Below are 25,253 nucleotides of genomic sequence, written 5' to 3'. Positions count from 1 at the left end.
CCCACTCCGATTGCATTTTTCTCCATCAGTAACATCTCTTGTCTCACCGGAAACAGTGTCCCCCCTCTGCCTGAGGTTTCTCTCTCTACTGGTGCTCTACATACCAGTCCCTCTCACTTCTCCAGGGCTCTCACACCACCAATTACTGCCTATTTCTTCATGTAGTTTCAATCTCTCCCTCCCTACTGACACTTCCTCTCTGGCTTTCGAGACCTGCTGAGATCTCTTCCGTCCTTAAAAATGAAAACCCTCTGCCGCCTCATATCTTTCTTTCGCTACTATAGCTCCGCCTTTCCTTCTGGAGCTTAAACTTCTTGAAAAGGCAACCCAGACTTCCTCAACCCTCACTCCTCAAACCAGTGCAATGAGTCCCTGAGGTCTCGGATGAATCTCCTACTTGAAAATGCCCACTTTTCAGTCCTTACAACTGTTGACCTTTCAATCAAAACTGACATTGCTGACACTGAACTTCACGAAATGAAATCCTTCCCACCTTCTTTCACACAGTCCTTTTCAAGATCTTGTTCCTGAATTTCTGGGTCTTCTCTTGACTCGCTAAGCAGTACTTCCCAGGAGCTGTCCTAGGTCCTCATCTCTCCTTACCAACACGCCTTTCCCTTCAGCCACCTCACCTACTTGGATGGTTTCACTTCCCAGCTACGTAGTGTAGCTGGTTCCCTATATGGATGTCCAGCCCTGACCTCTCCGCTCTTCCCTGACCCCATGGAGTTGCGTTCTGAACACCTCCATTTCAATATTTTGAAAAGTAAACGAATTTTCTGCTGCCTTCTCCCACGTAAAACGAGTAATGACAACTCCTCCTGTGTCCCCTACCTCACCCTTCTCTTTTCATCATCCTCTTAGTTGCCTAGCTCTGTTAATGCTTCCTCATAATATTCCCTCTGCATTGTCCTCTTCTGTTCTTCCTGATACTGGCCCTTAGGCCAGGCCACTGTCATTTCTCACCTGCATAACTCCAACAGCTTGATCTCTTTCCATTCCCCCACCCCTCCACACACACAATCCACTCTTCTTCTATGGCTGGAGTGATATTTTAAAACACAAATCTGATAGCGCTCCTCTCTGTCAGTGCTTCCCCAGTGCCTTCAAAATCAAATTCAAAGCCCTTAGCATGGCATATATAAGCCCTTCAGGATCCTTTCCTCAATTACTTCCACAGCTCCTCCTCCCACCCCTTGCCCACTCTCACTCTATGCATTAGCTATTTGGAACTACTTGTAGTTGTATTCATAGAACCCCAACTAATAATGTGTCATGCCTAATCACCTTCATAATGCTGCTCCTTCTATCTGGAATGCCACCCATCCCTGACATGGCTAGCTCTCTTCCTTCTTTAAGACTCACCTCAGTTCAGTGGTCACTTCCTCCAGGAAGGTTTCCCTAACTTCCCCCTCAGTCTTGAATAGCTGCCATCAATTCCTTAAAGGCAGGAACTGGGATTTAGCTACCTCTGTATCCCAACATCTACCTAACACATTACCCGATTCAATAAATATTTGATGAATAAGCACACAAACGAATGAATGGATGAATGACCTTCATCATGTGAAATGAGACCCAATAATATGGAGACAGGTCATGCCTATGTGCCTTTATGTGTCCATGGGTGAGGAAACTAGGATTCAGGTTGCCTAAAAAGGCTGTGCAGTGGGAGGGTATGTTTTAAAGTACTTGTTACAGTTGAAGATGTTGGTGGCAGCACTGGGGCTCTTTTTCCTCAACAGCATGGATGACTCTGAACTCGTTCAGGCATACCTCTTGCCAGGTGCCACTCTGCGGACAAAAGCATATATTGGCAACACAGTTGGGCAGGGTTCGAGGTAGAGCAAAGCGACCGATTCTCCCCCACATGGAATCCCTAGATGATGCTATGCTTGCCTTCTGAAAGGGTTTTAGAAAATGGTCACCTGAATCTTCCCTGTTGTAGGAATTCCACTTGTCACCTTCCTCTAAAATTCCTGGAAGTTTTGTTGGGCCTTCTCATTGGATGATGTCATATGGTCAAATCCAGAATTACGCCGTAGAGCACTTTCTAGCTCCTTGAGAATAGAGCATGCAGGAGAAGAAAGGGAATGGCAGAGAACGGACATAGGAAAATGCTTTCCTACAACAAGGAGCCTAAAAGCACAAAATAATAATCATTTTTTTTAAAAAAGCAACGGAAAGCATGCAAGATTATGGCATGGGGCATAGGGAAAAAAAGTGACATTTAAAGCCACATTAATACAGAAAGCTAAAAGCAAACTATGATGTAAAAAGCAGAAATAATTTTTCCAAAGGAAAACACACACACACAGCCTGGCTAGTTCAAAGCAGCAAGCATTTCACAACCGTGGCTCTAAAAGGAACAATTCTGTCTTGCTACCCTCCACTTTCCTTTCCTTTGAAAGTGTACACAGCTTTGTGGATCAGTGTAGTGACAGACTGTGCTAAGTGGCTCATTAGGAACTGAAGTAATATTCAAGACTTGCAGTCTGACTGGGTAAACACACTTAGCTAATCAGAAACAGTGATCGATACTACCAGACCAAAGACAATTAGGTGTTAGGTTGAAAGAACAGAGTATAAATGATGTAATATACGAAAAGGGGACAGAAAGCTGTGGTGGACAGTGAGGGCTCACTGGAGGAGGTAAGACTTGCGAGATGGTCTTCAAATGGCCAGGCAAGAGTCATCACATCAGGGTCCTGGGATGGAGCCCTGCGTCACATCGGGCTCCCTGCTCAGCAGGGAGCCTGCTTCTCCCTCTCCTCCGCCCCTGTTCATGCTTTCTCTCACTATATCTCTCTCTCAAATTAATAAATAAAATCTTTTAAAAAATCGACAGGCAGGACAGGGTAAGGCATCTTAAGTAGAAAAAAACAGGAGAAGCAAAGCTTGCCAAGTAGGAACGTATATAGCATATTGATGAGGAAGTGGGAAGACACACAGGTAAATAGATAGGGTAGAGCCTTGGAAAGCAGGAAGGAAAATAAAATTGGAGACAGTAATAAAGAATGTGCTAGAAAAGGTTTTTGAGCAGGTGGATGATATAATAGAGAAGGTACTTTCTGGAAGACAAGGCAGGGAGCTATGTGCTGCTAGCTAGGTACACAAGGCACGGTGGGGGCGGACTTCAAGATGGTAGCTTATTTCACACAGGCTGAGAAGAAAAATATAGAGCAGGGATGGAATGGGGAGAACCTCTGTGTTATGTGTTACTGCATCTTTTGCCTCTAAGATCACCTACTAGGCATTTCTTATAAACTGTGTGTGTGTGTGATCTCTGCAACTAGATTGCAAGTTACAATCTAGGGGAGAGGACAGGGAACCTTGTCTTCTGTGTACTATGCCCCACGACACTCAGCACAGAGCTAGGCACATAAAAAGCAGACACAAATCTTTTCTGAGTGAAGTCTACCAGTGAACTATAAACAGTGCTCCAGGGAAGGCAGCCTCTATTCACAGCCAATTCTGGTCTGTCTCATTTTTAAACTGAGATAGCTAGTAAACTCAATCTGGGCTTCAAGGCAGCACTCAGCCTAGCTTTATGCAGTGGCTGCTTGTGTGTCTCTGTCCTGCGACGTTCCACGAAATCCTTTGAGATAAAAGAGGCCTAATAAAATATTTTGCGAGGAGGCTTGTACTGAAGTTACTGGCGTTGGAGCTCTAACGGGAGGGACCCTCACCCCACAACCCTCAACCTGACACCAGAAACCCTCCTCCCTTCTCCCTTCTCAGGTGTCATCTGTATTCAAATGTTTCATGTTCATGAAGCCAAACAGTTTGTGCAGACGTAAAAATTATTTCTGACAGGGGCAGAGGGGGACCGCTAAGTTAGAGATCTCATACCAGAATGCTATTTCTCATCTCAATACTCCCGGCTTTGCTCTGAGAAACCCAGGTTAGGAAGACACGGCAGTGTTTTTAAAGGGCTATCCACCTCCTACAAGCCACAACTTTTATTTTTCCTAATAGATAATCTTTAGTGACTCAGTCACTCTTTAGCTGGGTGATAGGTGTTTCCTGTGGTTCATTAACTTCTCTCATTCATGAAGAGGCTGCGAGTCAATGCCTCACAATGATCATTTACAGAATGTTGCCCTTGTGGCCTCTAAGAATTAAAATGCCTTAGCGCCTACTTAACTACCAGGAAAGTAAATTAGGTAGTGGAGCTGTTGCTTTTTAAATTCCTCTCCCCCCCCCCAAATGCCATTCTGCTCCATCCTCTGATGCCTGGGTCAGAGAGCCCGCTGTGCCGTAACCCCCAGAGGGAAACTTTCTGAAGCCTTAATACTTGGGTAAGAAGACTGATTTCTGCAAAGACAGTTCTCATCTCTGACACTTCTGCTCTGTAAACAGATATTGTTTGGGGGCATAGGATGAGAGGGGATCCGTGAGAATTTCTTATTCGTTTCATGAAATGTGCATTCTCCCAGGGGAGAAAATAATTCTCTAGTTTTCTTCTATTTTGGGGGTGGGGTGTAGAAAGACTATCACTTGGGGGTCTTCAAATTTATTTTTCCCATTGGAAATACTTGAAAGTACGATGTGGTGACAACACTGGAAAGTTAGGCGCAAAAATAGATTTTATTCTTGGCACTAAGTATTTAAAGAAATTGACAGTGCAAGGTGGGTAAAAGATTTAAAAAGAAGTTTTACGTCACAGATGTATTTTTGGCTTTAGCCTGGCATCTTGGGCAAAATATATACTGATTCGGAGAAGAAAAGGAAATCGGTGTTTATTAAATGAGGAAAAAGACCCAAATCTTTAAATACTGGATTATAAATGAATCTGACAGAAGGTATGAAAGGTGACTGTCGTGTTCTATTTTCCTATGTTTCTTTCATAGTTTAACTGTAAAAGCATGAGTTATTATTTTTGTAATAGAAAAAATAAGATTTAAAAGCCCCCAGAGTCACATTGGAATCAGGGAGAAGTAATTAACAATTTCCTTTTTTTTCCCCCCACACAGTGGCTGCTGCTTTTTGCTAGCACCAGTCAGACCCTCAGGAGTCACTTGTAAAGACAAAGGTAAGGCCACTGTTGTCATTGCAGATTGAGAAAGGGGGTTAGATTCACCTGGGTGTCGCTTGCTTCTGTAAAAAATACCATTTTTGCATATGCCACGGGCTAAATCCCTATTTGCAAAACAAGTTAGGTGGCTCCCATTTTATGACAAGCAGTGGAATGTGCAACCTCTGCTGGCCTAGAAGTTGGGGAAGATCCAAAGTCCAGGTCTGCCTTGCTTTGTAACCCGGAGTGGGGCAACTTTGTGGAAGTCATTAACTTCTGAGTCCCTACCCTCTTGCCTTCCTCTATAAAATGGGGGCTAATCCTTGCTTCTGCTGTAAGAGATTTGAAGGAGGTAACTGGTATGAAGCCACTTTGAACACCGTAATATCCCTCCAGCAGCCATCCCAAATACATCTCATTAGCAATATACTCAGCAACGGGGTGACTCTGTTTGCTGGAGAACTAATCGGCCACTTTTTTTACCCAGCACTTCCCATCCTATGAGTGATGTCTTTGAAAATATAACTACTGAGAAAGAGGATTAGACTGGGCTGTTTTACACACTCACTGCTCTCATAATCTTTTTTATGTTAGCAAATCCCTAAGTATATAGTTGGGAAGGCCCAGGGTGGAGGGTTCATTGTCCCACTTCAGGCGGAACATGCTAAAGCCATGAGACCCCCCCCTAAAGAAGAACCTAGAAAATTTCACCCTTGGTAATTCATAGTATTTAATCAGCATATCTGGAATTTCTTTATGCCTAGTTCATTCCCTCTGGTGAAATAGTAAGCCTGTTTCCTCCTGCCTGGTCTTAGGGGCACTATGGAAAACAATATATATTCTCCATAAATTAGCAGCCTTTAATGTGCAGATAAAAACTCAAAAGTGGCACTTGATTCTGCAAGAGCAGCTCCAAGCCCAATGCATATGTTGGGTGTTCCGTGAGGATGACGGGGGAAAGGAAATGATGGTCCCATGTGAGCCCTTCTAGTGACCTCCACTCACACACAGACAGCCCTCACCTTCAGGGGTATCATCTTCAAAAACATCCAGCAACAGCGATCATTCTGGCAAATCATTAGGACTCTTACCCATCCCCTGCTAGGCAACACACACTGGTTCCACTCTTGTTTATACCTGGTTCACACATGCAACAATTTCAATGGAAAATGTTTGAAAACAAAAAAAAGATGAGTATGAGGCAATGTCCTAAACTAGACACTCCTGATCACGTGGATAATTATATAGGGCACAACTTTGAGAGAGGGGAAAAAAAGTCCTCATTTGCTTTAAGGAGGAAAGCGACTGCATATCCCTTAGCTCGTGTCCATTTTCTTCTGCTTGCAACACTTGGCTTGCATGTTTGAAACAACTCTCTTCTGCCTTCCCCTCTTCTCATCCATCCCCAGTATGCTTGTTACCCCTTAACCTCCCCCCCATACACTGCTTCCTCTCTCAATTTAGATCTCCCTGTTGCTTCTTTCCTTTCATGTATACATCTCCCAATTCGGAATTCCATACTCGTATTGAATTTGACCGTCTGCTCGGTTTAGCGGGCCACCATATTGGTGCCCAATTTCCCTCTTTATTGGCCTTAACGTAGAAACACAGGCCCTAGCAGACAGGGCATTTCCCATTTCAACCACAGGGCACTTTAAGGAGTAAAGGAGGCTCTTCTCCTGGGGCACGGCACTGACCTTGGAGGACAAGCAAGATGCCACGTCCTTGAGGCTTCCCAAAGGGCAGGGCAGTGATATCCGAAGAGCACCCCGCTGAGCTGTATGGTTTACATTTGGAGAACCAAGAAGAATGCGAAAAGCATTCAGGACGTAGCAGTCTCTGACATCTGGCTGTCTGATAACGGAACCCTCAATTAATTCTGACTCCCAATCATTGCTGGTGCAATAACAACAAACTTGGGCTACTGCAAGATCTCCAAGGGTCTTCAGCATCACCGAAGAAAGATTGCATACTGTTCAGTCTAGTTATCACACTAAGTATTTTTTATTGTGCATTAATTAGATGAAAGTTAGTAACGTGCATTGACCAGAACAGTTGAGTAACGCGACCATATATATTATATAATCGTTGCAGAGCAAAGCCTTCCTGTGTAGTGTGTAGAGAAGAGAGCACACTCTGGGAATCAACACAACTAGATATATATGATACAATAACAAACTATATGGCACTCGAAGAACTTTTTCACATATACGAACACCCTCACACAGAGCCTCGACTTTAAGCCTGTCCAGTACACACCCCAAATGAGAATCGAGCCCACAGAACATCCAAATCAAATGTGAGCACGTCTCTATTGTCAAGAATATTTTCTCACCATCATTTCTTTAAAAAACAAAAAAAACCCAACATGAAAAAGTTTTCTTTCCCTCTGAGCGGTGATGAAAAAAATGTCCCCCTTTCGGAAATTCAGATACACTTCAAAGTGTACCGCCGTCTTAAGGGAAAGAGGGAGCCACCGCTGGCTTCTGGAGGCTAGGAGCAAACTGCAGTTTACCACGTATTCCCTTTGGCCTGTTGCAAGGCAGTGTGATGAAGCAGAATACGCATGGGGCTGGGGGGCAGAGAGACCAGGGAGACTCCTGGCTTCCGTCTGCTGCTATGTGATTCTAGGCTGTCTACTTAAATGCTTTGAACTTAAATGACCTCATCTGCAAAAAGGGGATAACAGAGAGTAGTTGTGAGGATTAAAAGACTCAATACATGTAAAGTGCCTGGCACAGTTCGGCACCTGGGAACTAGTCAGTAAATGGCAGATGATCTCTTGTTCATCTTGAGTTGATTTGTATCCACCTATCCCCTCATACTCCTCCAGGGAGAGGGGCCTTCACTTCGTCCCCTGGCTCACTAGCTCCCAAATCTCTCTGGGAGATCAATATATATATATCAATATATATATTATTCACCCACGTATTTAGTCCCCTCCTTGTTACCAAATGGATATAAGGCGCCTTACAAGAATACACAAAATACAGCATGATAGCATAAATTCAAAGTAGGTAAGAAAAGTAAACAATAAAAAAAAAAACAGTAACAAAGACAGAAACATAAAATGGCGCTTGGAAGAAAGCCAACACAAAGTGCATACATACCGTAGGGTCCCATTATGAGCGCTCTGCATGGGCCACACACTGGGCTCCGAGCTCTCTAGCAGCAGAGAAACCTGATCGGTCTCACCCTTCTTGGGGACCGTCAAATCAATTCAAATCACTTGTTCAGGATGTCTTTTCCTGCTCTACATTCTGAAAACTTTTCTATAGTAAAGTATCATCAAATGATGGCAAAAGGTCTCTCCTAATTCACTCTAACGCCAAGATTCAGCTCCTGGAACATTCTCCAACAAAGACAGATCCTCAGTCTGGAAATTACATCCCCTGCTTTCTTATTTTATTTCTACCTTGTCTTTTGAAGCTCCATTTGGTCAATGAAATGCAGTGATTAAAGAGACTTCTTAAACGAGCAAACCCCTTTGCTTTCATTTAACTCAAGAGATAGACAATGGGACGCTATTTATAACAAAAGTTTGGAAATGACCCCAAATATCCAACAAAATAATTGGTCAAATAAACCATGATGTCACTATATGGTGAAATACTACACAACACCAAAAATGGTATTTATGAAAACTTGTTTAAAATATAGGAAAATATTCGTGATAAAACTTTTAAGTATATGTTAGGTAAAAAATGAAGATATAAAACTGCATTATTAGGATTTTAACTATGTAAAAAACCGTGTATAAAGATAATATATATATCTCCATATATAATAACACCGCAAAAAAGTCTGGAAAGAAATCCACTAGAATGTTAATATTGTTTCTGACATTTGTGAATGTGGACAACTTTTATCTTTTCTGTTTGTCTTTAGTTTCCATTTTTTTTATATACTGATAAACAAGTTCTACATGAAATGAAGGAGGAGGATTAGGGGCAAAACTACCAACCCAGCTGGTTATTTTTAGCTAGTAAAATTATGGGCAATTTTCGTTTTCTTTATAGTTTTCTATAATCAATGTATAAGTTCTGGTTAGAGACAAAAGTACTTCAAAAAAAAAAAAAGAAAGAAAGAAACAAGAGTTCTAAAAATCTGATTGTTTGGTTGTTTTGTTTGTAAGGTCCAGAATGATACAAACGTAATACCACCGGACCATTATGTAGCACTTTTTAATTTTAACAGCTAATACTTAGAACTGCATTTGGCTACTGGAAGATATCTTGTGAGGTAGCTTGGGTATCACTCCCTGCATTTAACAGGTGCTGAAACTCAGTGACCAGCCCAAAGTCATAATAATCAGTGGCAGAGCTGAACTCCAACCCAGGTTCTTCAGAGCCCAAATCCAGTGCTCTTCCCATTCATACAAGACTGAGCATGCTATAGTCACCAAGAGGCAGAAACACGGAAACAGCGACCCCTCCTTACCTATGAGGGTCAAGTTCCCGAACAACCCCTAAGGTAAAAGAGTTCAGCTGAAGAAAATATGATTTTAGGAGGTTTCCAAAATAAGGGGGGGCAGGGAAGTGAGGTCACATGCAAACTTTTGAAAGCCCTCATGGATAGTTTTTTTGCACAGTGAAACAAAACAACAGCAGCACATTACATAAAGAGAATAATGAGAGTTCACAAGGCTTAAATTCGTAAAAATGACAGGTTCTACAGCGTTTCCACGTGGCTCCTAAGATGATTTCCAGAGGTGATGAGGATGTCGCGCTCTTTATGGCAGTGGGACAATGGGGGTGACAATGAAGTGATGAACAGGGGTGAACTATTAGCTCAAATCACGGATCTTCATATTCTCCCAAGTTATCGGAATCCAATCCTGAAATCGGAACAACTTGCTTATGCTTTTCGCCCTATCAAAGCAAGTGGTTTTAAGTGGTAAAACTTCGTGACTGGCTCTTCTGAAGATGCTGTTCTCCTCAAGTCTTTCCTGAAGATACTTTAGCACTTCTGTACAGAGTTCACCTTGAATCGTTCAAGCATTGTCTGAAAGTGGCACACCAAGTGTCTACCGTGAGGACATAAATGGCAGTACTTGATTTAAGCTCTTCTGAGGCTGCTTTCTTCCTAATGTGGCAATGTAAAAAGACTCTTAGCACCTTTTTATAGAGAGTTCAATGAAATCATTCACACTTGGTCTGAAGGCAGCTTATCAGCTGTCCAGCAATGACATTAAACAGTCCTCCTTGACAACTCAAGTTCTGCGGAAGACACTTTCTCTCCAATGTGATATTTTGAAGGCGTCACAGCACCTCTTTAGAGAGTTCTTCTACACCACGCAAGCTTTGAGCAGGTTAACGTTTGACGTGTAAATGTATCAATTTGCATTACTTTCTTGGGGGAAGTTTTCATCATGTTCTAAAGAATCTGCACCTGTTGCTTCTAACTACATTTGTCTCCAGTCCCATAGCTTCCTAATTACCTTCGTCATCACTTCTGATCCTCACCCCTGGGGTACTGGAAGCTTCCTGACCGTCATCCTGTAGCAGCATCAACAGGTTCAGTTCGAACTTCAGCTGAAAGCTATGTCACCATTGCTAGCCAGACTTTTTGCCAGCCTGCATTACTGACAGGCTCTGTGAGACTATCTAATGCTTCTTTCATTAAGAACAACATTCGTGATAGTGTCAGAACCGCATGTGTTAGGGTCTTCGGACAGAGGAGGACCTGTGAGATTCTGACAACAAAGTTATGCATTAGTTCGGCCTAAGTCTTCTTGAATGGCTGGATCACACACTGATCTAAGGACTCAAGGATCTGAAACATGCAACTCATTATAAAGACAACCTTAACATTACGGAGGCGTGCCAGCAATGGCAGCTGAGGCTCCAGAAGGCCCCAGAAGAATCAGCAGGACTTTGAATTCAAGATCTTTTTTTTTTAGTCCTGAACTTCTACGAGAAAGCACTGGTTAAGCCATTCCTTAAGGAGAGGAGTTATCCAGGCTTTTCTGTTTGTGTGCCAATACACCAGAAACTAGGCTTGGCTTTTTTCCCCCCCTGGAAAGATGTGGGCATAGTTTTGCATCAAGCAGTAATGGTTTCACCATGAGGTCACCCCAGATATTGACACAAAACAGAAACGCCGGCCTCTGTTTTTGCTGACCTCGTGTTGGCATCAGATGGCTCTTGCCCTTCAGGGCAAGAGGGATTATTCAAAGGCTTCCAATGCATGGCAGTCTCAACAGCAGCGAAGATTCCCGCAGGCACATAATCCCCGGCTTCGATCACTTCCTACACTAGCGGCAGATACAACAAAGGAGCTCCAGGGCCTCGAGGTTCTTTCTTCCGCACCACGCTCACCAAAGACTTGGTCTCCCGGGCATAGCGCACCAGAAATTTCTCAAACTATCCTCTGCTCCTGGCAGGCAGGGTTTTTTTTTTATCTGGGACCCACTCGGTGTCTGAAAACACATTTTGTGGCCATCCACGCAAGCGCTTCGTTGTTCTTTTGCTTGTCTTCACATGTAGGGGTCTAACACTTCCATCTTTTCCATCTGGGTCACTGGGGATAAAGCGCCTCTTAGGTGACAGAGACGTACCAAGAGGCAATCCTGGTCCTAATAAGAGTTTTGTCTTTCCTTACAGTACAAATCTTGGGACTCATTCACACACGTAAGCGACCTGCAAAGTTATTTGTTGTACCTTGAAGGAGCGGATGGCGAATGTCCCTTTTCTAAAGACACTCCCTTTCATTGCCTTTTTGGCAGCTTGCTGTGGTACTTATTTCACTCTCTTCCGCCTCAATAGTCACATTTATAGAAGCCATGTTTAAGTTCATGCTAATTAATGCAACCTGACCCCTGTTTACCAGAGATTCTCTAGCCCCTCAGGATCACAAATGGTTTTATGAACAACACATGGATACATGTTAATATATTGTTGTGATGCTCAGTGCAAATGGGGCCGATGGTGGGGAAATGAGAGAGGGAACAAAGGACTCAGAAGGGTCTTCCCACCTCATGATAAAGCCAGAGAGACAATCACGTGACCACTCGGACCGACTCCCATATACGCAATTCAGAATTTTCACTGTTGTCAGAAAGGTACACAGAAGTAAATCCACCTATACTCCAATTTCCAATAAGGACAGCTTACAGTTAGAAAGGGATTACTGTAAATTCCCCTCTAAGTTATCAGAAAGAAAGTCACTATTCATATATTCAAGAGAGTGCCGTTGCTATGACTTCCCTTGGTTGAACACCATGAATTCAATTTTATGTGAAAGGCAAACACAGCTTAAGTGTATTTTCTGTAAACCCGCAGTTAAAGTCAATCGCACATTATCCTCTGACAAAACGCAACCTCTGAAGGTGTAGACGGAAAGGTCAGGCAGGCCCCACACAGCAGTGCTGCAGAAACGACTACCCAAGAAAGAAAGTGACAATGAAAGAAAAAAACTAGCCCCTTTTCAATGCCCGGCCACTGATACTTTACTTTTATCCCCTCCTCCTGGGAAGATAGAGCGAAGCCTGGCTTTCTTATTCTTCTCTTCAGGGGCCATGGGAAGTGGTTTGGAGCTGTGGTTGAGTGCCGAAGAATCTCGGTTGTTACTGTTCATTCTCAGCGGGGGAGCCGGGGGTTTCTCTTCGTTATCCAGACTGTCAGACATTTTCAGTGACAACTGATTGCACAGCTCCTACAGAACAGGAAGAGAAAACAGGAATTGAGAAAGAAGCAGCCTTAAAAAAAACCAATCCGGTAAAATGGGGGTTCTGCCGTCTTAGACACAAAAGCGTTGGTCTCACGTGTCTCAGGTTTTGTGATGACCGTTTGAGGAGGTTTCTTTTCTAGAAGGGAGGGAGCTGCCTCCCTAAAGACCAACGACGCCATTTCCCAAAGAGGAAAATGAAGGCAATAATTAATGGCTTTTTAATGTGTAGACACAAACACATAAAGTCCCTTCTATTTTCTTCTGTCCGCTCACAGTCTTCTAATGAGCAATTTACAACCTTCTTTAAAAACTCTACCCTGATTTTGGCGATGCTTGGGAAGCACAACCTCCTCAAAGTCTGGGGTTGACACGTGTTTGGCGGTTGGTTTTTAATGGCGCCAAACAAGGATTTGTTAGCTGCTTCGACACTGGGATGCCGCTGGCATTGGATTCTTACCTGTGCGTACCTGACGTAAAAAACATACTCTACGGTTTTATGAGAAAGAACTGGGGCACAGTCTAGTAAGCCTGGCAGTGTCAGCAGACTTCGGGTGTAGCGACAGGGAAACAAGGCCCCATCTTCAGGTAGCGGGTAAAAGTGAAAGCTGAGCCAGATGTCAACACGAGCAAAGAGGAGCTAGCTCCAAGGACAGCACCAGTTCCAGAGGAGACATCATAACGTACCTCCTTGTCATGTTTTATGTCCTGAAACGGGGAACAAGGGAGCTGGCCTGGGTAACAGGATTGAAAGAACCAGTGAGGGTTTTAGCGACTTACCTGCTGTTAATTTCATTACTCGTTAGTATCTTGTGCTTAGGGCTGAATACGTTCAGGTTTCATCCCACTGGAAGGTAAAGTGACCTGGAAAAGCATGGACTCCCCAAGGAAATGTTCCTGCTTTCAACTGTTTTCCTATTCTAATTCAAGTCCCTCCGCTAGGACCCCAATGGAGGCTTGCCATCTCAAGTCACGTCTTAAGAGTATCTTCCAAGTGAATCTCCAGTTTGAACACAAGGCAAATCAAATCCCGGTGCAACAGAATCTCTGTAAATTCATCAAGTATTAACTGGCGCTGATTTAGGAGCACAAGAGCTCTCCAAAAACAACTTCGCAGATCACTTTATTCCAACAACATTTACTATAAACAGACTTAAGTACAGCAACAACCAGGGTCTCCTCATTACCTGCCGTAATGGGAAATAATCTGTCATAATTATTTTTATCCCTTTAGGGGTTACAGTGTATTTTTTATTCACAGTAATGAACTCTTATGTCATGGGATGCGGAAGACTTTTAAAATTTTACTACGTCCTAAATTTTCTCCAATTTAAGTATTCAAGAGTACCAATTAATAGCTTCTCCATCTGCACAGATGACTGCCAACTAATGATGACTGGCTTGATCTTAATCTGGGCAAGAGATCTCTTTTCCTTTCCTTTGCCGAAGTGTCATGTCTTGCATTATCTTAACGAATTGAAGACCCATTCTGTAGTTTTTTTTCAGTAATCATGCTAGGGGAAACACTCAGTAATAAAAGTTTGGTTACCAACGACAACTTGATTAACCTTACATTTTCGTATATAGGTGAAACCATAGCGCCAGATAAAGTGAAAAAACGATAGCGTTATACTCACAGATACCACTGGTACTAGTAAATATTTTGACTAATATATGAAACTACTGCTAATGGGTCTGCATTCCCTTTTACATTTTATTTTTTTATTTTTATTTGTTTATTTTTAAAAGATTTTATTTACTTATTGGACAGAGAAAGACACAGCGAGAGAGGGAGCACAAGCAGGGGGAGTGGGAGAGGGAGAAGCAGGCTTCCCGCTGAGCTGGGAGCCCTATGCTGGGCTTGATCCCAGGACCCTGGGATCATGACCTGAGCTGAAGGCAGACGCTTAACGACTGAGCCACCCAGGCGCCCCTCTGTTTTACATTTTAAATTTGGTCCTTCTAAATTGACTGTTTCTCCAAAAGAAAAGTGAGTTTAACACTGACTTCACCAGCAGCATTATTCTGTAGTGAAAGAGTTCATGGTTTTCATTTAGTCACTGAGAAGATTTTGCCACCAGGAGAAAGCACTGATTTTTTGTGTTTTTTTCATTTGTTTTACTTTGGGTGGTTTAAAAATAATGCCTGACTATGGGGTGATTATTACATAAAGCTTACATACACAAAACATAGCTTGGTAAAAATAATGAAATTTGAAAGCCATTGCAAAAACAAACAAACAAACAAACACTTGAGGATTTAAATAGAAACACCTAGAAGATAGGTTTCTGAAAAATATATCTCACAGAGAGAGCTGGATGAAACATATTTTCTGATGACATATTACATAACTTAAGATGACGAAAGTCAGAGAAACAGGCATGGCCTCTTTAATATGATATACGAAGCTGACCTTACGTAATAAGGCAAGCAAGAGTCTGGGCCAGTCAGGGTTCTAGTACACCTACGTAATTCAAAATACTAGGCTCCTTTGTTCTTGATAATTAGGTGTGGCTAACGGAGTGGTGTTTTTTGTTCCTAATTACTCTCTCTCTGGGTAGAGACACAACAGGTAGATGTCTTGCTTCTTTTCCAGCTGCCTGATTATTCTGACCTTATTTGACCAGGTATGTTTTGGCTGGGAAAAAAGGGGTACTTGGGACAGAAAACCCCAACTATACTCCCCTATGTTGCACTCAAAATCCCTGACCCAAATTTCAGCACCACATGCTTGCCGTGATCCATAACACAGGCATTTGTGAAAGACCCAGCTTATACGGCACACCTTTCTACTGCCCAGCAAACTGGAATTGTTTTAACTCTATTCAACTCATCCGGGGATTGTAAGAGGAACTGGAATACACCTTTCACAGAGATGGAAAAGAAACCGAGGAATCCTCGTCTAGTTCCACACTAAAAATGTGAAGCATGAAGCAAATCATCATTCGTTTTTACCTAGACATTTCAGATTTGATTTTGCTTGAGTTGTCCTGATATTACTCCAGTTCTTTATTATCCTTTACCAGGCACAACCAATCTTCATCTCCTAATTATTCCAGAGAATTCTGATTTGGTGACAAAAGAATAGTGCAGGAGGCTCTTGTTATCTTTAACTCACCTTCAAAGCAAGTGCTTCAAAGCATGCTTTCAGAAGACTGATGGAAAAAGTGTATGGGCTGGTAAGGAAGCTCGGCTCTTAATATGTTTGTTTCCCAAGTAGGAAGTGTCTCCGATTATTCCAGAAACGTAGAAGAACGGGGGATTCTATTATGTTATGTTTGTAAACAATGCCAATTTACTAAACCAGGTCCCTCCCCTGAGATAGCTTTCTACAAAGGATACTATTAATGGATTGCTGGTTCAACCTGCCTATGATGTCATTATTTCCAAGATCTTGAAAGAGACTATTTTGTTCGGGGCGGCTGCAGGCTCTATTTCAAGAATTGTACAAAAGCGCCATTATTCTCTAGGAACCCAATCAAAAAACTGTTTATCTTTAAAGTTTAACTGTTGTGGTTCACTTCTGCAACAGAACAGAAACTGGCGAGTGAGTGGCACACTGGATCTAGCCCCAGCCCATTCACTTCATCGTGGGGAAATAGCTAACTTTAATGGACAACCAGCAACAGTTTATAGCTGCTCACAATTTGATTTACTACTTGGCTACTAGGTTTTTCAGAGAGAATTCAAGTGGCTCCTGTAGATGGTATATACGTTTGATCCAGCCCTTGGGACTTAATGTGGCTTACCGATGCTCTGTAATTATAATTGAAAGTCACTGGCAATAAGAAATGAGCCTCTTGTTTCAGGATAGCCAAGGAGCCTGGACACCCCTTTTTCAGAGTACTAGGAATGATTACTTTCTCTTCCCCTTCCTCCTTAGCTTTTTTTCTCTCTCTACTCCACAGTCCACTCCTACCCCACCCCCAAGTGTGAGGGCAGGCATGTGCACACAAGCATGCATGTGCACGCACGCATACACACACACACAGGCACACACACCACATAGCCTTTCACTGACTTGCGTTCTATTTTATTTTTTTTTAAGATTTTATTTATTTGAGAGAGAGACGTGGAGAGAGAGACAGAGCAAGCAGGAGCATGGGGAAGGTCAGAGGGAGAGGGAGAAGCAGACTCCCCACTGAGCAGGGAGCCTGATGTGGGGCTTGATCCCAGGACCCCGGGATCATAACCAGAACCGAAGGCAAACACTTAACTGACTAAGCAACCCAGGCGCCCCGACTTATGTTTTAACACAAAGATTTGGTGCAAAGCATTTTACAAGAAAACTTTAATCAAGCTGTACGGCAACTTTAGATGAAATAATTAGGCATTACAAACAACTGTCATTAATCTCTCATTCCTCAAAAATGCATTCTTTTAATCAACACAGTGTCACACCAGACACTCAGTGAATGCTCAGGAGATTAAAAGAGAAAGCCACCAACTTGCATGCTGCAGGAGTCAAGAGGAAAGACAGATGATCAATCGTACTCGAGCTAGTGTGGCCAAAATTCATACTACAGCATCAGGGTTGAACTGGATACAATCAAAAATGCCCATCGTGCGCCTTTGCCACAGGCGCTCCGGCCAGGTGTATGAAGGGTGGAAATCCAGAAACACTGACCCTATGATTTTCAACGCCTCCTATTAAGTCACAAGCAACTGAAAAAAATGCTTTCATCAGATCTGGCGCCATCAGAGACAACCCACATGTCTGTATCATTCTGTCTGCTTTCAAAATCGAAGTAACTGTTTATTTGCATATTTCCCCAATGAGAAACAAACTAATACGGGCTTCCTTTCAAAAACAAAAGCCCAGGCCAGCAGATGCACAGCCACAATCTAAAAAAGCCAGAGGTAGAGCTCCCAAACCACCAGCCACGCGAGGCTAATACTACAGATCGGTGAGCTCGCCAATATTGCTTAACACCCTCTTCCTATCGAACTAGAGGACCTAACATAGAAACGAGATGTAGCCTAGGGGAAACTTCCAGGGGGCAGGTACTTCCTAATGTTTCTGACATACTACATGAAGAATAGGGTTGCAAGATACCTCGAGCTGATCAGATGACAGCCAAACTGACGAGAGCACTATGAAAGGAGATGGATTTTAGGATCTCAAAAATAGAGTAAACAAGTCACAGAATTCTATGTTAAAAACATGTAACAACATAGGAGAGTATTTCAAGTTTCTAGAATGTGGGAAACCTGATTAACAAGAACTAGCTCTGCAGATCAAGAACTAATGGAGCTTTTAACAACAGCCTCCAGACTTGGAGATATTATGTACAGATGTAAAGTCAGTCAAAGTGTCTCCTGAGACAATGGTATCAATGCTGGGCTATTCCTTGTATTTGAGGATGAGGCTGCTGCTTTCACCTACCAGGAGAACGATGGGCACTGAATTATACTTTGGTCGTGGGGAAAAAGGATCCAAGAGCTACCTGCTGGCTCCTTCCTTGGCTTCCTTGTAAACAAAAGCACCCATTTTCAAGATGGGTTGCTGACCTCCCAGGTATGCTTTGCTGACTAGTCTACCCTGGTACGAAACCCACTCATCCTGTACACATTATTGGCAACTGAACCAACCAGCTTACGACTGACAATGCAAGATGATGTAGGGGACTATCTTTAATTGCCAAAACAAACCCAAGATCAATCACCAAGTCTTTCACAAAGGAGACAGTGTATTATAATTTGGAAGACATTGCTTTGCGTTTCGACAGCAACCTGCATTCTGAAGATTTCTAGCAGCTTTTCAGAGATTAATTCCCATAGTATGCTAAGATGCCAAAGAGGAGGGAAAGAACATTAACCTCGTTTGACAGGGAGAAAGAGCCAGGTCTGAGTCTCCCAGCGGCTCCAAACCCACACTCCTTGCATTCCCAAGCTAGGTGGACGAGGGACAGCCCAACCACTAACTACAGGCAGCCAGATGGGCCCAACTTGGTATATCCATCATCTCGTCTCGAACTGCACATAGTGCTTATACATGCCATTTCCCACAGTATCCTTTCACACTGCCTCGGACGATGCCTTGTTCCCAGCCAGCAGGAAATACACACGTGAAGTAGTAAACAGAACTCTATACATTCTGTGCATTTATCGCAGTGCTGAATATGTTTTTCATCAGGTTGCAAAAGCCTGTATGCCTACTCAAAGCAGGTCTGAGCCAGGAAGCCATGTTTGGAAAAACCGGCAGTTGTCTAACGGCCAAGCCACTGGGCATGGCGTGGAAGTCAGCTACCAGTTGGTGATCAACACCTCATTTTTTATTTTTCACTCTGCAAATCTGTAATGTCCCAAGAGCTTCCACTCTTATTTGAGCTGAATGCCACCATGCGAAGAAGGGGGTACCAGCCCCATCCTCGCCACGAGGAATTTACAGAGCACTGAGGTTGACTTACTCAAGGTCACAAAGTGCAAGAGGGGAGAAGAGAATCTCTAACGCTCCTCAGTTTCCCTTCCAGGAGAGCCATGCAGTGTGCACCCAGGTAAACCAGCCCCCCACGCATGTACTTCTATCCTCCCCACATAGTCATACAACAGCTCTAGCTTTCTCACTTCAACCCACTGGGGGCCAGTACTTACTGATTTCACCTGCTGTTCTCATCCAAAGACCCAAGGCTAGGGGATTAACTGACAGAACTCCAACAGGTTGCGTTGGCCAGTCGAACCAATTCTTAGACGGCCTTGTTTCGGAGCTTGTCTGTTCTGGGGCGCTCACCAAGGGAACTCTGCTATCAGAGACAGGGGTGTGCTGTTTCAGAGAGCCTCGCCTGGGAGATACCATTACAGCGTGTAATGGAGGGAAGCCATTTCTAAGATCATTCGATCAGGAGGAGCTGCGCTACCTGTTAGGCGGACTTGCAGAAGCGGCCAGACAAGCAAGGCAGGCACTAGCTCTTTTTACAGCCGCCTGGTTTCAGCCTCAGATCCTGCACAAGATGGCTCGCCACTGACATACATACAGGCACGGTCACACAGAGGACATTCGTGTTCGCTCTCATACACACAAGCAAATGAGGTCAGCTCTGCTGTAGTCCTGTTCTCTGCTAACGTTTGTAATGAGTGACTTCCATTGTTGGTGGCAGGAACTTGACATTAATTAAATCCAATAAGGTGGCCTATTATAGTGGCAAATTTCAGAGATAGGCTGCAAATAAGGAAATCAATAGGTAGACCCCAGCATCCAGACCTCACATACTGCATATAATATGTGGAACCAATAGTCCTTATTCGAGTAACTTCTTAAGCTTCGAAATGTATGCAGCGCCACACTTTAATATTCATTGTGTATGCTGCCATGAGCTGATGCCAAGAAAATGCTAACGATCATGTGATGTGTATTTATATTTGCAAACTGATGCATTACTACAGGTTTCAGCTTTTACATTTCCAACACTGATGCTTCTGAGAAGAGAAAATAAGGTGCGTAAAGAACTGAGGTAGATGATTTCTTTAGCATAAAAAAAAAAAACAACCCAAGGAGAATACCTTCAAAGATGCCTCAAAGAAACGTGTGGGAAAAGGAAAAGGAAGGCAAAGCCTAGCAATAAAACATTTCCTAATTCTCAAAACAGAACATAGTATCCTTGGAGGCGTTCAGATAGGAAAAATTAGATGCAGACAGACAGCCCCAGGGAGCAGGATATGGTAAGCCAACGGCTTGAGTCTCTGGGGTTTTAGCCGCTCTCTGTTACTATGCATGGGTGACAATTACACCCTTCCCTGACCCACTCCAGTGAAAAAGCCACAAATTTCCTCAAATTCAGGCCTAAAGATTCAATTCCTGAATTTGCTAAGGCTTTCTGTACACCAAACAGACGCCTGGATGTTGTTTTCCAACCCGTGTGCCATGGCTCATCGTCCTAGGTCCTTGCTCTGTTCTCAGTTACTCTGTCCCCAAATCGGTTTCCTGCAAGAAGGTGGCCACTGCAGGTTGGAAGAGGGGAGATACATAGGGTCAACTGAAACCTTCGTATCATTTCTAAAGCAGGAATTCAGATCGATTTGCTAAGCTCGTATTTCACTCGAATGAACAAACGAATGAATGGCATCTTGTCAGATCTGGAGGTCAAAGAAGATGAGCTGGCATAAAATGCAGCCACTCTTTTTCCAGCTTCTGCACTTGACCTAAGTTTCTGTGTCCATATTTGAAGAGAGCTGCACGTGTATCTTAGCATCTTATCTGGGGGCTATGGTTAAAGAAGAGGATGGGGCGCCTGGGTGGCTCAGTCGTTAAGCGTCTGCCTTCGGCTCAGGGCATGATCCCAGGGTCCTGGGACCGAGCCCCGCATCAGGCTCCCTGCTCTGCTGGGAGCCTGCTTCTTCCTCTCCCACTCCCCCTGCTTGTGTTCCCTCTCTCGCTGGCTGGCTCTCTCTGTGTCAAATAAATAAATAAAATCTTAAAAAAAAAAGAGAGGAAATACGATCTATTTAAAAAATAAAAAGGCTTCCCTCCAATACTAAAGGAAGAATTGGATGTGACAAGACCTACTTTCCATCCATTCCACTTCACAGATGATAGGAGATTAAGATTCAGTTGGCCAGAGCCTTGGTGGTTGGAATCCCCCGTCTCCTCCCCTGACCAAAGGCAACGTTTTGGTCTTCACCAAACTGGCCGAGAGTCTATGAAAAGATCATACCCCACTCAGAGAAATCCCTCGAGAATCCAAAAGCCTGATCTGAAGGATGACCTCAAAACGGAGCATGCTGGTTTTCCCAACTTATACAAGTCCTTCATTTGCAAGTTGTTGGATCCATCAAGCGGTCCGTTCCCCAGGCTAGGCATTACTCCACTGCCTGGGGGCAGCTGCCACTGCCCACTTACAGAAGACGTGGCTCACCAGTGGTTCATGTGAGAGTGCATCCGCCCTCCAGCACAAGGTCAGCTTTGCTTCCCCAGTGCTCTCACACACAGGACGGGAAGACTGCCCTGTGTGTAAGACTTTCTGTGGCCCTGGGAAGCCTCAGGATTGAGATCACAGGGCCTGGCCCTCACCTCAAGGGAAGATATGGTATCCCGGCAGGAGAACTGCAGATAAATCAGAAGCAGGGCTTGGTGCCAGGAGCTGGAGTCAGCAGGCCTGAGGGGGATCTGTCAGTAGGTTCTAAATTTCTCCTGTGGAGCCTAAACTGTGGCCCAGCACACATCCGGACAAAAACTTGGGTAGGAACAAGGACAGGAAAGCCAGTGTTCATAATAAATTATATAACTCTGTATTATAACTCTGCATCAGGCAAGGCCCAACTCAGAGTGCTCTTTCTGCCTTAAGACTGAGCCTAACACCCTGCCTGCACCCACGGTCACGTGAGCCAACCACCCGCTGCTTTTGGCCTTTCGAGGGTTGCCTCAGCATGCCCTATATTCTTCTGCCCTGCTTAAGAATGAGGGGCTACAAGTTATACGGCTGTATAAAGAGAGGACAGAAAAAGCTCTTCCACCAGCCCAATATTGCTTTTTCTAGAAAAAGAAACCAACTACATGGGTTCTTCTTGTTGATTTCTGGTTGACTCTTGCTTCAAGGAATCCTGAGACTGAAACAGAAACCTACTACCCTCCGAGGGGTCCGACAGTAACTCTAAGAATATGCCTCTTGAGTAACCCATCGGTGCCTGCATCCACATACTCAAACAACAAATACTGACCTAAGCTTATGTGCCAGGTGCCATGCTAGGCACTGGAAGTGAGATTATAGGCTTGAGCAATGGGTTTCATCTCTGGCAACACATTATATGTATAAAATGTTTATTAAATATGCAGATAAAAATACAACTACAAAACAAGTCAGGGCGTGTATATTGCAAAATGAAAGGTGCTAAAAAAAGAGGAGGGACCGCAACAGTTTACAAGAGGGCAAGACTTTCTGACTGCTATCTTACTAGATGAGAAATAAGGGCCAATAATCATATGTCTGTACATAAGGGAAGTACTGGATATTGTTCCAAAGAACATCATTGCCTTGCCTTTCACCCCCATGCCACCAACACCCATAGGCCACAGGCGTTGGGTCAGGCACAGAGGGCATAGAGAGAGAGAGAAAGAGCAGTCCCTGTCTTCAAAGAGCTCACAGTGTAGTGAGAACGACAGACATACACAGTAAGAAATACAATGCAATGAGACCCTCGGCATAGGAAGCTTTGGAGGGACACAGCAGGGAGCATACTATGTCCCCAGAGGGGTCAGAGGATACTGCACCTGAGCAGGGTATTGAAGGATGAGTAGGAGTTCACCAGGATGTGAAAAGTGAAAAGCATGAGGTTGGTGCGGGCCATTATCTGATAGTATATTCCAAGCAATAAATACTCCAAGCATGCTAGGGTAGCCTTCTTAGCTTTAGGCCCCCGTTTCTGCTGAACTAAATGAGTCTGTCAGAAAGAGAACAGATCTCAAACCTCTGGAAAAAGGAACCTGTATGAGACTTTAAAAAAGCCAAGTCACTGGCTCCTAATGAACTATAGAAGAAGAGGTAGGTATGGTCTGATACAAAGCATCTTCTACAACTGTAACCATATATGAGCAGAACAGACCTCTTTGGGGGAATGCATTAGGGAGATAATCCTTGGAGAAAGAAAATCCTTCCTTTCATAGTTCATTTCAGAACAAAGTTGCGCTCTGCTGTGGAGTTTTAATTTCAGGGGTGGATTTTTAGCTAGCTCTTTTATATACCCAAAAGAATTCTCTCCAACAAAAGAAGAACAGCTCATTGCAGTTCTACTTCTGGTTCATTCTGTGATCTTGAGGAAATCACTGAATCTTCAGAAATAAATTCATTCATTCGGCATTGACAAACCCTCTATCTAGAATGTGCCCAAGTAGGCAGAGGATGCTTTGCGAGTACAGTGCAGGAAGGGTAACTAATACTGTCCCGAGAAGTTGGAGGATACAGCACTCGAGCAGGGTATTAAAGGATGAGTAGGAGTTCACTAGGTTCTAGGGCAAGCCATGAACAAGGTACAGCCTGCCCTTGAACAAACTAAAAGTGTAATGGGTGTTGGCCATGACAGCTCAGTACAAGGAGGGAGACAGGCTGCTACTGAGGATAGAGTAAGGGACTCTCCAAAGCATGAAGGCGGCTTCGCAAAGGAAGTACACTAGAGCTGAATTCGGCAGAACAAGTAACCACACCATGGCAAGGACATGTCTCGGGCACAAGGAACATTATGTGTTAGGGCCCAGAGAAGATTAGAAATAAGGTACTGATTGGAGGAGCTACAGGTAACTTGGCCAGACCACAGTAAAGAAGAGGGATGGAAAAAATAACTTCCACAGAGACCAGATGAAGAAGGGTCTTGTATGCCCTTTTTCTGGTGTTTGGACTCTTCCTGTCTAGATGAAGAGGCTTCAAGCAGTGAGATGGCATGACTAGCTGTGACCTTACGAATTTTTACTTGGGTGACAAGGTGGCAGATGTCCAAGGCTGAAGACTCGGGGAATTTTTCCGCCAAAGGGTGGAATGTTCCAGGTAGCAACGTGGCAACAATTTAGAAGAGACCATACCAATCAGGTGAGCCAGGGGAGAAAGCAAGCGCAGGAACCAAGAGACTAGAAAGGCAGGAGGAGGGAGGTTTCAAGAGGGGTCTCTGTTTTGGACATTGGCCGAAGATAGCAGGGCTGTTAGGCCTGGTGGGATTAACTGGTCTCAGGATTGTGAATGGAAATACGGTTCTACCCCAAGAGGCCCAGAAGAATGTGAGAGACCAAATTCTTATTTTTTTCAGTCTTTGGGATTCTTCCAGCTTTACTGAGGTATAATTAACAAATAAAAAATGTATACGTTTAAGGTATACAGTGTGATGGTCTGATATATGTATACGCTGTGAAGCGGTTACCACAATTCAAGTTCACTGATACAGCCATCACCTTACATACCTATCCTTTTTTCTGGTGTGGTGAGAACACGCAAGATCTACGCTCTCAGCAAATTTCAAGTACACAATACAGTCTGATTAACTATAGTGACCGTGCTATGTATTAGGTCCCTGGTTTAACCTTTAGTTTCTTTTGGGGATTCCAAATAGAACTGTCTTAGCTTCTGTTTTATTTGGGTCTTATCTGTTTGCTTTTGGGGGTCTTTTCAAATCAGAGTAAATGACTAGCATAGAATGGTGGGAGGAAAAACTAATGAAGCTGGTATGCGGATAACAAACTTGATTACGGTGGAAGCCCTTTGTGTTAGCAGCCATTAAAGCACCAGTAATAACGATTTTCCCATAAGAATAATAAGGACAAATTGTTCTAATGATTTTGGCCAATATGACAGCATTTATGACTTTTAGAAAAAATGCCTTTCAACTTTTATATAGACTCTACTAATAAACCTCTAATGGGCAACTTTTGTAAAATTCAGTATAGAAAGAAAAGAGAACTCACACAGGGACACGTCTATCTCGGCAAAAATTAGACTAGGACTATCTGGTGGGAAGCACAACAAATATCGAAGCATCTTGACTTTGAGAGGCAGAAACCACATAGCAAGTCATAAAAAGCAGGAGGAAACATCAATTCACAGGTGGCGGAAAAAACTCTCTCTCCAGCTAACTAGCCTTCTCAATAGAGACA

The 25,253-nt window shown here is 43.6% G+C and overlaps 1 protein-coding gene across 24 annotated transcripts in view; it reads right to left on the bottom strand.

The window, feature by feature from the left end:
* Positions 1–25,253, bottom strand: part of PAK3 (p21 (RAC1) activated kinase 3) — a 246,667-nt gene that overhangs the window by 79,216 nt on the left and 142,198 nt on the right. For 23 of the 24 annotated variants that reach the window (XM_034648882.1, XM_034648870.1, XM_034648871.1 and 20 more), the window contains one exon: positions 12,472–12,673. In XM_034648882.1, coding sequence (XP_034504773.1) covers positions 12,472–12,646 — 175 coding nt within the window. In that variant the 5' untranslated portion in view covers positions 12,647–12,673. Of the gene's footprint in view, positions 1–12,471; positions 12,674–13,465; positions 14,408–25,253 lie in introns of those variants that run through there. The other variant, XM_034648883.1, reaches the window with a different exon arrangement.

Source organism: Ailuropoda melanoleuca, chromosome X (assembly GCF_002007445.2).
Source record: "Ailuropoda melanoleuca isolate Jingjing chromosome X, ASM200744v2, whole genome shotgun sequence".
NCBI lineage: Eukaryota > Metazoa > Chordata > Mammalia > Carnivora > Ursidae > Ailuropoda > Ailuropoda melanoleuca.
The sequence above is the reverse complement of the archived record's forward strand: the minus strand, read 5'-3'. Positions and strand labels throughout refer to the sequence as shown.